Source organism: Sarcophilus harrisii, chromosome 2, assembly GCF_902635505.1.
Source record: "Sarcophilus harrisii chromosome 2, mSarHar1.11, whole genome shotgun sequence".
NCBI classification, from domain to species: Eukaryota; Metazoa; Chordata; class Mammalia; order Dasyuromorphia; family Dasyuridae; genus Sarcophilus; species Sarcophilus harrisii.
In genome coordinates, this window is record NC_045427.1 from 465639446 (window position 1) to 465652435 (window position 12990).

General features: G+C 46.2%; 1 protein-coding gene across 2 annotated transcripts in view; it reads right to left on the reverse strand.

The window, feature by feature from the left end:
* The window catches only part of ZNF423 (zinc finger protein 423), a 399295-nt gene that overhangs the window by 21636 nt on the left and 364669 nt on the right, over positions 1 to 12990 (reverse strand). For both annotated transcript variants that reach the window (XM_031954447.1, XM_031954448.1), the window contains 2 exons: positions 8396 to 8527; positions 5736 to 5851 (listed from right to left, as the gene is read on the reverse strand). In XM_031954447.1, the coding sequence (XP_031810307.1) occupies positions 5736 to 5851; positions 8396 to 8527 (248 nt within the window). The remainder of the gene's footprint in view (positions 1 to 5735; positions 5852 to 8395; positions 8528 to 12990) is intronic.

The following is a 12990-nucleotide window of genomic DNA, read 5'->3' on the forward strand; positions in this document are numbered from 1 at the left end:
GAGCCGCAACTAGAGTCCAGTCTCCTAATTCCCAGACCGAGAAGAGGGTGATGACGTGGCATTTTTAAAATTCTGGGAATGGTGCTATTTTGTTACTCCAAGAATTCCATGACTGCTTCATAGTTCTCATTAAGTAATCTGCAAGCTTTCAAGAAAAGGAGAGCTAGCTATTCCACACATTTGTGATACATATGGAGAATGAAACGTCCAGATCTATGGGAAGATCACTGGCCTTGAAGGCAGAAGAGACCAGAATCCACGTCATACCTCTGACGCTGGAACCCCTCTGAGAATCTCTCATCAAAGACCAGCAGCAGAAGCACCACTGGGACCCAGGAGGCACAGGGATATCCAGGCTCCAAGTGGGTCTCAGAACCCCATCTCCAGTGTAAACACTCAGAAAGTGAGGCAGGACAGTTCCAGACCACACGATCCCCTCTTGGGTACTCCAGCTTCACACCTAACACACACTGGTGGGTTCACGAGCACGGTTTCTTCCATAGTGATGTACAGAATAACAAACAGGATATTTAGCCAAACCCTCATTAAAAAAACCTATCCCTCTCCTCAACACATACTGTGAACTAAGGCCTGCTCTCCATCCTTCACCGAAAAAGAAGCTGCCTTCTGGTCTGTGAGGAACCTCATGAACAGAACTTTCTTTAAAAGAAACAGTAAAAGAGGAAAAGAAACCTGATACTTACAGAATGCTCAGCCAAAGAGTAAAATGCTAAGTATGTGCCTAGAGCACTTTTAATTTTTAATTATTATTAGTTATAATTATCTGACTGTGTTTGACTGAAGCCCAGCAATGCAGTGGGAGAAAATGATATTTTCCTCTGAATTTATTAGTTTTATGAGGGGACAAATGGTTTTTGCAAATGGACTCAAGGTCCCTTCAGACTCATTCTTTTCTGTCTTTCTTTCCTGCTGCCAGTCTCTCCGTCCCCTTCTTCCAATCCTTTCCCTGCTCTCCCCTTCCCTCCTTTCCTTTCCTTGCCTTCCCAAAGTAGCCTCATTTTTCTGATTCCCCAGCTGCTTCAAGTCTCTCCTTCAGGGAGGGGACAGCTGCTGGGTGGGATTGGAGCCTCGTGCCAGGAAATCCAGCTAATGGCTGAGACACAAAGAGGAGTCTCTTTGGAAAGAAACACTCCATTGGCACAGGCAACAGAAACGATCCCCCTGAATTACGTCTTGTGTGTAAATTCAGGCAGAGGGAGGAGGTAGGGGAGGAGGAAGGGCAGGGTTTATGGGATGCTTCCAGAGTCTAATAGTCCCCCCGAGGAGTAGGTTCTGAACCAAGCTCGAAGAAGAAACAACGGGAGGCAGGGCAGAAGCGTTTCTGCCATTGTGCTGAGCCCTGGGTGAGGGAGAGGCCAAACTTGGGGCACCATCCTCAGCTATGGAAGGGGGCAAGGGACAGATCGCCCTTCTTATTTGTTCTCAGGGATCCTCACTCCCAACAGGGCCAATGTGGGAGAAGACACAGTGAAAGAACAGCAGCAGAGCAGGTACGTCTCTCATTTTCTCCTATCCTCCCAGGTGACCAGGAAGTTCATAAAGATCACAGAATCATAAAAGAGATCACCTGGTCCAAACTGCACATTATAAGATATGAAAACTGAGGCGCAAAGAGTTGTGAAGAGAGGTGACCAAGGTCACACGGATGTGGTATAGTAGAGATGAAGACCCAGATCCTCCAATTCCAGAGCTAGCTCTCCGTAGCATAAAGCTCTCATACTATTTAAAGACTTTATGGAAAAACAGCTGCCTTGGTTTTCCAGAAAGTGAAAAATATTCACCATCAGAAAACAGGAAGCAGTGACTAAGGGCTGAAACTGGCCACTGTGGACTGAGAATGAATGAATGAATGAAAGATTTAATCCCTTTCCCATGTTCCTTTTCACCTTTACAAATAGATTTTTCTTTTCCATCCCTGTAATTCCTTTGACTACTCTCTTCTGGAACCTTTCCAATTCAGGCCACACCCTTGGAATATAATTCAATTCAATTCCACAGGCACTCATCCTTATCGAAGGCTGTATTAGGCATCCCAGGGGAGAGAAGGGAAGTTTAACAATACCAGCTCCTAAGTGCACAGCCCTTTAAGTTTCACAGAACACTTTCCTCACAACACTATGAAGCAGGAGCTATAAGTATTATTTTTCCCATTTTACCAACAAGGAAAATGAAGTTCAAAAAGGTACCACAGCTTGCCCAGGGTCACACAGCTAGGAAGCCTCAGGTGAGAATCTTTCTGGCTCTAAGGTCAGAGATCCTGTTGCTCCTGAATCTAACCTAAAATTTCTACCTCCAAAGGGACTCACAAACCGTTCTGAGCAGGAGACGGCCCTCAAGCCTTCGTTTCTCTGGCCCTGTCACCTACTTCTTCACTTGGAGAAACCAGACAAGCAGTGCAGCCCAATGCCTGTAGCTGACTGATGCGACTTGACACTGTGCCTGCAAGAGGAGAAATCCTTTCCCTCCACGGCGGCCCTTGGAACACCTGTGCTTGCAAGGACCTGGCAGGTACCCTGCTCTCTCCCCATCTGAACAGTTCGCGGGTTGCTTGTTAGATCCCTAGCTTTGCTTTTAATCAATTGTAATCATTTAGCAGGAAACAGTATGATTAACCGCACACAAGCAAACAGCATGAATTAATCCTTTAAATACAAATGCTCTGCCGGTGCGGGGCTGGTTCCTTTGAACACGGGTTGTTGAGAGATGTGTGCTCACACACACATGGAAGTCGTGCGCCCAGGCCCCCCCTCCCCAGAGGTCTCTGAGGGAAGACAAGGATGGCATCCAGGTCGGGGAGCACAGAACAGTCTCACCCTGAGACTGGGCCAGGCTATCGGATCAGAGTTGGGAGGAACCTCAGAGTGATCATGAAATTCAATACCCTTTACTTGAGCAAACAAGGGAATGAAAACTCATTGAGGGCAGAGAGGAGGCACCCCAAGGTCACAGTAGCACAACGGATTCATACCCAGATCTTCCTTCTGAGTCCAAATCCAGCGCACCATGAAGCCCTAGCCCAGGACAGCATCCCTCTAGTCACACAACATACCCCCATGGGTCCCTACATGAAGGTCTATTCCCATGTTTTAACTCCCCAAAAAGTTATAAATGGAAAAGTTTCCAAAGATTGACCGTGCCCATTAATTCAACTCAACAGACACAGATTAGCTGACATTAATGACCTTTCCCCACTCTCTCTACTAGTTTGTATCATGTCTGTCTTCTTTTTCATGTCCTTGCTTTAATACTTAGACAGCTGGGAGAAGCAGACGTTTGGGAACTACATTAAACTTAGACCATTGCACAAAGGAACCCTGGGGTCCCACACCCCAGATAGTGTCTTGGTCTCATTGCCAGAGCAATCCCAATTCTCCTGACTTTCAAGTTTCCATATGTTCATGAACCCTGGCTTCTTCCTATTACCCAGAGTCACAGAATGTTGGAAGTAGAAGGCATCTCAGAGACTATGGGATCCAACGCCCTCTTTTTTACAGATGAGGAAACCGAGGCCGCAAGAGAAACAAGATGCCCAAGGAACAGAGACAGAACAGATAGAGCCAGGTTCAGCTTGTTTGGGTTTCCCCTTCTCCCATCAGGCTTTTTCTGGGTGGATTGCTTAAACATGATCTCAAGGTATGTGATGGAGAAGCAAAACTGGGTCTCCCAATCAAGTCAAGCCATTTAACTAGCCCAAGGCCCCAGTATACAAGTCCCCATACCATTTTAGAGTTAAATATCACACTTGGATTTTCACTGTGTTAGAAAATCCTTGCATAATGATCAGCAGCATAACGACTATGAAAACGTAAATGCCTACAAAATCCTCCTCTCCAAAGCTGGAAAATTACAATTCAAGTTACTTAATGAAAGCCGTTATTTGCATAGATTTGGCTATGCAACAGCACTTCCACATTTAAACGCTCTGTAATTAAAATCATTAATTGCAGAAAATAGTGGCTCGTTAAGGCTATAATTTAGCAAGGTTTTCGGCATTTGAGGATTTGATTTAAAAGGTTAATGTGGGGACCCAGGAAACCACCACCTCAGATGAACCATGCTGGGGTTGGGGTTGGGAGGAGGGGAGGAAGGATGGTCTGTCACACAGAGAGATCTGCCCATTGCCCTGAACCTGCCACATTAACAAGGTGTAGTAAAAATTCGGGCACACTTATGCAGATGAGGCTCAGAGAACAAGGGCAGGCAAAAGTCCCCTTGGGAGGCTGGGGGAAGGAAAAAGAAAGGGAAGAAACACAAAAGCTGAGAAAGAGAAAAAGATCCCACAGACCTCCCTCGACATGGCAGTACAACAGGATAGACGTCAACTGGGGAATTAGGCAAGTCAAACAGAAACCCTCCAAAGTTTAAGCAAATCGTAGTTTATAAAAGCTAATAGATTTAAATGAGGCATGCAGTGTGGTTCTATAAAAAGCCTTCATTTGTCAGGGGACACCAGGAGTAGTTGGGTAGCTGAGCTAAGCAGGTACTAATGGGTTAGGTAGCTTAGAATGTGTCAGGATTGGCACTTCGGTGTGTCCCAAGGCAGAATTATCATGTGGAAGGTCAATTCTGCTGTGGAACTTAAGTGTGTGAGGGCATTTGTTGGGGTGATAAGTTTGGGGCCACTCAGAGGGTCTTAAGAGGGGCTTGTTCACTGAAATTGCTTTAGCAATGAGGGTGGAGACTTCTAGACCTTAACACAGATCTTGAGTCCCAGGGCTTCCTTCTTTGCAAATGCAAGAATAAGGGTGGGGAGACCTGAGCCAGCAGATAAGAGATCTGACTTTTAGACCAGACTCCCCTACTCACTGTCCAAGGATTTTAGCAAGAGACATGCCCTCTCTGGACTTTAACTTTCCAATCCACACGATGGGAAGAATAAATCTGAGTCTAATGGACCAACTAGATCATGTTTATGATGGTGATCATGATGCAAATTCAAGGCACCATGATGACATGTAAATCTATTTTAAAAGGTTAAAGCAAGGGCCTGACTCTGACTTAACACCTGATAGTGGTAGAGCTTCTCATTATGTGTTATGTCATGACATGGAAGTCCAAGATGGTACAGTGAGAGGGGCCACATGACATCAAATCTCAAGAGTGAGAAGGGTTCCGAAGAACCCAATACTTAAGTATTAACAGAGCTTAATATCTCCTCAAAGCCATGCCTCAGATAGAAACATCAGCTTGATTTCACGTTGCCAGCCTAACCATCATTAACATCTTCTACTTATTCCAACTCCAACTCATTGGTATTGAAATAATTTATATTTATCCATCAGAAGAAATCCTCAAACTCCCAGAAATTCTGTTCCCTTGAGAGAAAAAATGAACGAAAATCTATCTGCCCCTTTCATCTGCCCTACTACAGATAAGTAGCCACTAGCTCCAACCACATTGTGCAAAATTGTGCTCGTTTCTCCCTTTGCTCCTCGGGCCAGGGACGCATAGAGTGGGGAAGAAAGAAGCGTGGATTCCAATTCCAGCTTTTGTAGCAAATGTCTGTGGATCCTCAACCAAGCCACTCCTTCCTCTGGGCCTCAGTTTCCCCATCTGTACAAATGAATAGGTTACGGTAGATGAATTCTGCAGCTTCCTTCCAACTCTGCTTACCTGGATGAAAGTCTCCTTCTTTTCCAGACCAGGATGGCCAAGATGATCAGAAGCAGCTAGGAGAGAGGATGGTGACAGGAAGAAAAGTGAGGGGGACTTACCTGGAGTTCTGTCTGAAAGAAGAACTTCTGTGGACACTGTGAGCAGTCATAGATCTTGTCTTCCTGCCCATGCACCGCAAAGATGTGTTGCTGTAGCTTGTTAGCCTGTACAAAAACTAGAAAGAAGGCAAAGACTCAGCTAAGACCTGAGAATCACCAGGTCACGGCCCAGCTCCACTCCATCCCGCCCCCCAAAGCCCAGAATGCATCACAACTCCCATCAAGGAGTCCGCAGGACCCACCTGGAGAGCGGTTCCCAGAGATAATCTGGTGCCCCAAGAGAAAGAATTTATTTACTTCTACCAGGTCCAAGCTCAGGCTTGCACCTAGCCTAGCCATTCCTATTTATTTTGGACAAGGTACAGAGCCGGCGACTTTCTGCTCAGTCTCAATTTTGTCATCTGTAAAATGGGTGTCCAACTCATCTCCTAGAGCTATTCTGAGGCTCAAACAAGATAATGGATGTGAAAGGATTTTGTAAATATAAAGTACATAACTACATGAACACAAGATGATAATAGGTAATATTAAATATCAGCCAGAATCCAGCAACACGACACCCCACACTTTCATGCTTGTTGATAACTGAGATGGCCCCTGAGGTTCCTTCCAGCCCATGATCTATGATTTTAAGATGCTTCGAGTGATTGACAATCAGAATAAGGTAGAGGTGGCAGGGGAGGCTAGAGCTGAGGACCATCTAGTCCAAACCCACTTATAAAGGGAACTCTGGCCCAGGGAGGGAAATCTTTGCCCAAGATCACAAAGCAAGCCAGTGGCTCATGTGGGGCCCGGCCCCTTTTGCCACCATTTCCCACCACTTCACATGTCCCGATTCAGCCCTTTCTTTTGGGCTACATCGAGCCCCGAGAGGCCTTATCTGATGAGGGAAAAGCTGACATTGCTCATGTAGAAAAGAAGTTAGGGAGCCTAAGGAGTAAATAAAGGGAGACAAAAGGAAGGAGTCAGCCAAGGGAGGAACCAGGCCTAGAGACTTAGCTGGGCTTCAGCACCTCAGCTTGGCAGGAGTAACCAAAACTCCTGGCCCATCCCTGGTCATTGTTGGGTTCCTACACCAGAGAACTCAGAGGTTCTTCAAAGTGAGTGGGAGAGAATGGCCCCGTCTAGCTTGAGTGAAAGACTCAATGCTTCTCAGGGACGAGAAGTGGGCCTTTGCCAAGGCAAAGCTCCTTCTACCCACCCCACCCCCTCCTGCCACATTCTGGATTTCCCAGTGTCAGGGAGCCCACCCATGGGGAAGACACAAGCCTGGCTGGGCCCTGAGGGGTAGGGAGGAGGAGCCCCTGAAGCAGCTGTGTCTCTGGGAACAGAGAGATCCATAGCCCCCCCCCACTATCCCCCGCCCCAATCCCCACCTCCATGCTAGGCCAGGCTCTCCCTGGGGTGGGGCTTCCCACAGTGACAGACGGCAGATGTCGGGGGAGGCAGGGAGAACCCCCTCCTCCCCCCCACACCGGCTGCCATCTGGGCGGCACAGGGAGGGAGAGGCAGGGCAAGGCCCTTGAGACTCACTCCCCCCCTCCCAGCCTGGAAGGCTGTCAGATCACAGAGGGGAGGTAGGGGCACAGTTTGCCCTCTGTAGCCCGGGCAGCCATCCAGGCCCAGCTATCCAGGTCTGACCAAAGCTAGAGGATTGGGGGCTTTTCGGCAGTGGCTGCCCTTGCTCCCTTCCAGCCAAACTGCTGAGAGAACAGTGGAGCCAGTCCATTGGCCAAGGCAGGGGTGGGGAGGGTCTACTCCCAGGGGAGATTATCCCCACCAGCATCAGTGGGCACAGGTGGCCCAAGCCATGGGCCAAGAGGAGCTTAAAAAGGCAGCCTGGGACAGTGCTGGGGAGGGAAATGGGCCAACTCCGGGAGGGGGTGAATCAGGGGAAGGCTCCAAGGCAAAGATGGGAGCCACATATACATGGAAAGAGCACTCAATGGCAATGAGAAAGATATGGATCAGAACTTTCTCACACTGCCAAATTATTGTGTAAAAGAGTGGGGAAGGAAGGGAAAGGGGTACCAAGGCCTGAAAAGATATGCTGCATGTGGCTAGGCTGGGTTCAAAGTGGAAAGGATGCATAAGTGCTTTGAAAAATAAAAAGCGCTATCCTTTACATTTGAGTCCAAGGACCATGAGGTAACTGGGGGCAAAGGCCAGGCCTAGCAGTTTGAGCAATTCTAACCAGTGAGAGGGCTCTTTCTACTTCTCAGCTTTAACCTTTATTGGGTCCCCAGGACACCCAGGAGTCATCACTGTAGTTGGGCTAAAGGAGAATGATAATAACAAATTAATACCTACTCACATTTCTATGTCCTTTAAGGTTGCCAGGCAGTTTCGAAAACTACACTGTGAAATAGGGAGCACTTGTGTTACTCCCATAACATGGATGGAAAAACTGAGGCTCAGAAGTGACATGACTAGTGATTGGAAGAATACGGAGCAGGGCCCGGGTCTCTGACCACCAGGGCTCTTTTCTCCAACGTGCTGCTTTTTCCACAAGGCACTTCATCAGAGAGCTCTGGGGCTGTTCACAGGCACCCAGACAATTCCGGAAAAAGATGGTCTGCGAGGAACACGGGCCCTCTCCTCTGCCCCCCCAGAGCAGGCTTTGGCCACTCCCCTTCCCCAGTCCATCAGGCAGGCCTTACCTGTAAAGCAAACAGGGCATTTGAACGTGCCTCCCATTCCCTCGAAGCTGTGCTCGATCAGGTGACAAAGAAGCTTGGCCGGAGAGTCAAACATCTGGTTACACAGCTTGCATTCGTGATTGATGCCTTCCTCTGCAAGGTTCAAATGATACAACTTGTTAGTGACACAGCAGATTAGCGTCTGAAAGGCAGGAGGCGGTGAGCCGGCTTCCTAGAACGGGCCCAGCCACAGCTCTCGTTCCCTCCTCCCGTGGGCTCCTGTCCCAGCCCGGCCCAGCGGGCCCCCCGGCATAACCCACGGCTTGCACGGAACACGGGTGTGGGTCCGGGGACAGTCTGGGGCCAGGAGCCATCGTTCTTAGTGCAGCGTGTCTGGTGCTCACCACTGCCCTTTAGGAAGAACACACATAATCTGGAGTCTTCCTGAAAAGAAGGTTGGGGAGAAAGAGAGAGACAGAGAAAGGAAGGCAGACAAAGAATGAGAGAGAAGACAGAGAAAGAGAGATGGGGGAGAGGTATCAGAGAGAGAGGGTTTTGTTGTTCAATCATTTCAGTTATGTCCGACTCTTTGGGACTGCACTTCTTGGCAAAGAAACTCCAGTAGGAGTGGCTTGCCATTTCCTTCTCCAGCTCATTTTATAGATGAGAAAACTAAGGTTAACAGAATTAAGGGACTTACCCAGGGTCACACAGCTAGTAAGTGTCTGAGGCCAGATTTTGAACTTCCTGACTTCAGCCTGGTAACTCTAGCCATTGAGCCACTGTGATTTAAGCTAATATTAAAACAAGAGAGTACTGCATGTGAAGTCAAAAGACTTCACTTTTATACTCCTAGCTCTGCTGTCTTCTTACTGGTATAACACTGAGCAAACATTCTTTCTGGTCTTCAATATTCTCATCTGTAAGATACAGGTATTAGACTAATGTTGTCTCAAGCTCAAAAATTTAAAACTCCGAATTTTCAATTCCTGGGGAGAGAGCTCATTACTGAGCTTGGTGGTGAAAGGAATCTGAGTGTGAGATTTTAAAATTTTGCCAAAGAAAATCCATAAAGTAGATAACAAATAAAGGATGAATAGATGAAATATAAACTCCTTGAGGGTAAGAACTATTTTGTTTCAGTCTTTGTATTCCCAACACCTAGCACAGTAACTGACACGTATAAAGTGCCAAATAAATGCCTGTTTATTGACTAAAGAATGATCCATACTTTTCAGGCTCTATTAAAAGAGTGGAGAAAAGCCTAATCTTTCATCTTTCCAATCTGAGATTTTTTTGAATCTCGGTTCTCAATCATTTCTCCTCTCTGAATCTCAATTTTCTTTTCTGTAGAATAAGGTGGCTGGATGAGCTTATCTCTAAGGTGCCTTCTAATTTTAGAGGGTATGGACCCAAATCCTCATTCCAATCACATGTCAACTACCCTTTGTCCTAGGGCCAAATAATGGATATTGGTATCCATTATGAATGGAGAAAGACAGAAGGGGTTAGAGTGTGGAGGAATCAAGGACCTACTCATTCATTCTCCGCACATTCCAACTCTTCTCATGGGAAAATTAACCCAACAAAGAAACATAAGTCCCCTGAAATTCCCTGAAAACCCAGGAGTCAGGATTCACATCTGAAAAAAACAGCAATCCCAGTTGGAAGAAAAAGGATACACCTGATCTGAGATCATAGGTTCGTTCTATCTCTGAGTCCCCCAACACTGAGATGGGGATGAGCACTGAAAGATGGACCAAGGAGGTGCCCAAATTCTAGTGGAGGCAGTAACTAAACCATGACATACACAGATACCAGGCGGGCTTGCCCCACATAACACACCCGCTGTAATCTACTGGGTATTTGACATGTCTCAGGAGCTGCTGCAACTAGGACATCTGTGCATATCTGAGGTCCAAGTGAAATCTTCATTTAAAAGAAAAAATTTCATTGAAAAGAAAAGTTTCTGTGCCTGAGGCTGGCTCAGCATGCATGCACACGCGTGCGCGCGCACACACACACACACACACACACCTCTGCCAGGCTCATTCACACTCCTTCCATTCCCTGGGTAAGGCTGTATTTCATTTCCATTAGAAAAGTCAACTTTACATGTAGGAGGAACAGTCGGTCACTTAAAGAATAGTCTTAAGCAGCACAGAAAGGCCTCAACAGCTCAAGACACTTCCAGACCCTTGTATCTCAAAAGTCTGTCAGCCAGGACCTGAAATTCCACTATTAGAGATCCATACTGTGCTGCCTTAAAGGCTTTTGAGTCTCCCAATTAGCAAACAGCTACTTCAGGAACACCTTAAAACCATTATCAAACATTAACACCTTAGCCCCAGAGAGCTGAGGGTAGAGAGTTTATCAGATGGCTTTCCAACTGGGACATCTACAAGAGATCAAGATGCTTCCTCCAGTAATGGGACAAAACAGTGAGAGACAACTGGGGAAGTGAGTGGTTCAGAGAGGGGAGGAGACAACCGCCGACTTCACCACTGAAACTGGGGCCAAGCCCAGCTCACGACAATGGGAGTGTCTGGAGTTTGAAGAAAGAGATGTCAGGTGAGAAACTGCTTCCCAAATCTTATGCCAATTCCTCCTGATCAGCAGTTGTTCAGAGTTGGAAAACAAGCAAGAATTCACAGGATCACAGGGTTCAGAGCAGACAAAGACCTCTGAGGTAACTAATTTAACCCCTTTATTTTTTTACAAAGGAATGGCCTGAGGTCCAAAGGGGTTAATTAATTTAACCAGAGTAACAGAGCTAAGAATTGAATGCAATTTAACTACAAATCTAGCATTCTTTCCATTGTACTTTCCACACTAGCTCCTTGGGGAGAATAGTACACTATTCCCTGATTGGATCCAATTTATCTTGGGCTAGTTAGGTATTAAGCTGATTTAAGAGTGTTTAACTTTTAAGGTAGCAGTAGCAGTAGCAGTAGCAGTAGCAGCAGCAGTTGTGGTGATGGTAGAGTAGTGGTAGCAGCAGTAGCAACAGTATCACAACAACTGCAGTAGCAATAGGAGCAGTTTATATGTGGCAATATGTGGCAATATGTACTTGATCATCAGCCATCTAAACCCACAGACAGGTCTTCTATAGGACAGAAAGGAAAAGTCCTGGGTTCCATGCTGCCTTCAACATTTACCAATCATGGGACCATGTGCATGCATTAACTTTCCTATTACTTACCAGTTTCCTCATCAGAAAATGGGAAAAAATAATACCTACATCTCACAAGGTTGTTGTAGAATTCCAAGATGATTTACTTGAAGCAATTTGAAAATCTCAAAGTATTTTATAGATGTTATGTTTCCACTATAAAAAGGCAGCCAACGAATTTAGCAAAATATACAGAACTTTGTTGTAGCTGTTGCTCCGTCATTTTAGTCCTGTCTTATCCTTTGAGACCCCATTTGGGGAGCTTGTTTTCTTAACAGATATTAGAATGGTTCACCATTTTTCCAGTTCATTTTACAAATGATAACTGAGGCAAGCAGGGTTAAACTGACTTGCCCAAGGTCATACAGATAGAAAGTATCTGAGATTGGATTAGAATTCAGATTTTCCTGATTCAAGCCACTGGTTGACACAGATCAATGGGCGCTTCCTAAAATCTCTCCTAAGAATAAAATTAATGTCTGGCTCATCCTATCTCATCCCACATCTTCCCTGAAAGTCTTCCCTTACCACAAGATCCCCCCAAGCTTCCCTTCTTCTGTCTGTACCACTCACTTGCTTTAGAACTCAATCACAAACTGCTTCTCATTGTGTTAGTGTGTTTTAGGCAGGCTCAAATTGTGTCCCCAACGTAACTGTGAACTCTTTAAGATCAGGGTCTATGTGAATTATTTCTTCTGATATTCCCCCCTCCAACTCCACACCCCAGCACTAATACTAATGGCTGAGCACAAAGAACATTCTCAAGTCACATGAAGCGGAAGAGTAAAAACTGGCTGTCAGGAGAATCAGGCTCTAAGTGAGCCCAGTTCCAAACAAATCCAAGTCATTCCTCTTCTCTATTCCTCAGTTTCCTCAACTTTCCAAAGAGAAGGTTGAACTCATTAGTCCTTTCCAGCTCTGTTGCTGTGTGATTCTGTGAGTCTATCCACACTGAACAGAAATCCCTCCTAGGTAATTTGGTGCATACACACACTCTCCCCTCCCTTCTCCCTCTGCACCCCACCTCAATTTCCACCCACACACCCCCTCCACTCCCTGCTGATCTCCAGCCCCAAGCCCGTCCTGAGGGCTGCCCTGCTAAACCTAGGAAGGACGATTTACGAGACCAATGCTGAACAAGAGCCCTTACCCACTACGCTGTGAATGGAGACATGACCGTCTGATGAACAAACAGAGAGAGGACAAAGAAAGCCCCTGCAACTTATAAATCAGAGAAATCATGTCTGACATTCACTTTCCATTCTCTGAGTGCCGGGTTATTCATCAATCTGTTCTCTTCTGATTCATACAAACTCTACCAGGTAAGGAAAACACCAATATTCATAAATATGCATATATAAACACCCCTGGAATTGAAAGCTCAGGTACTGGATGTCTAAATGCCTATAATTTACATCAAAACACAATACAAAATCTGCGT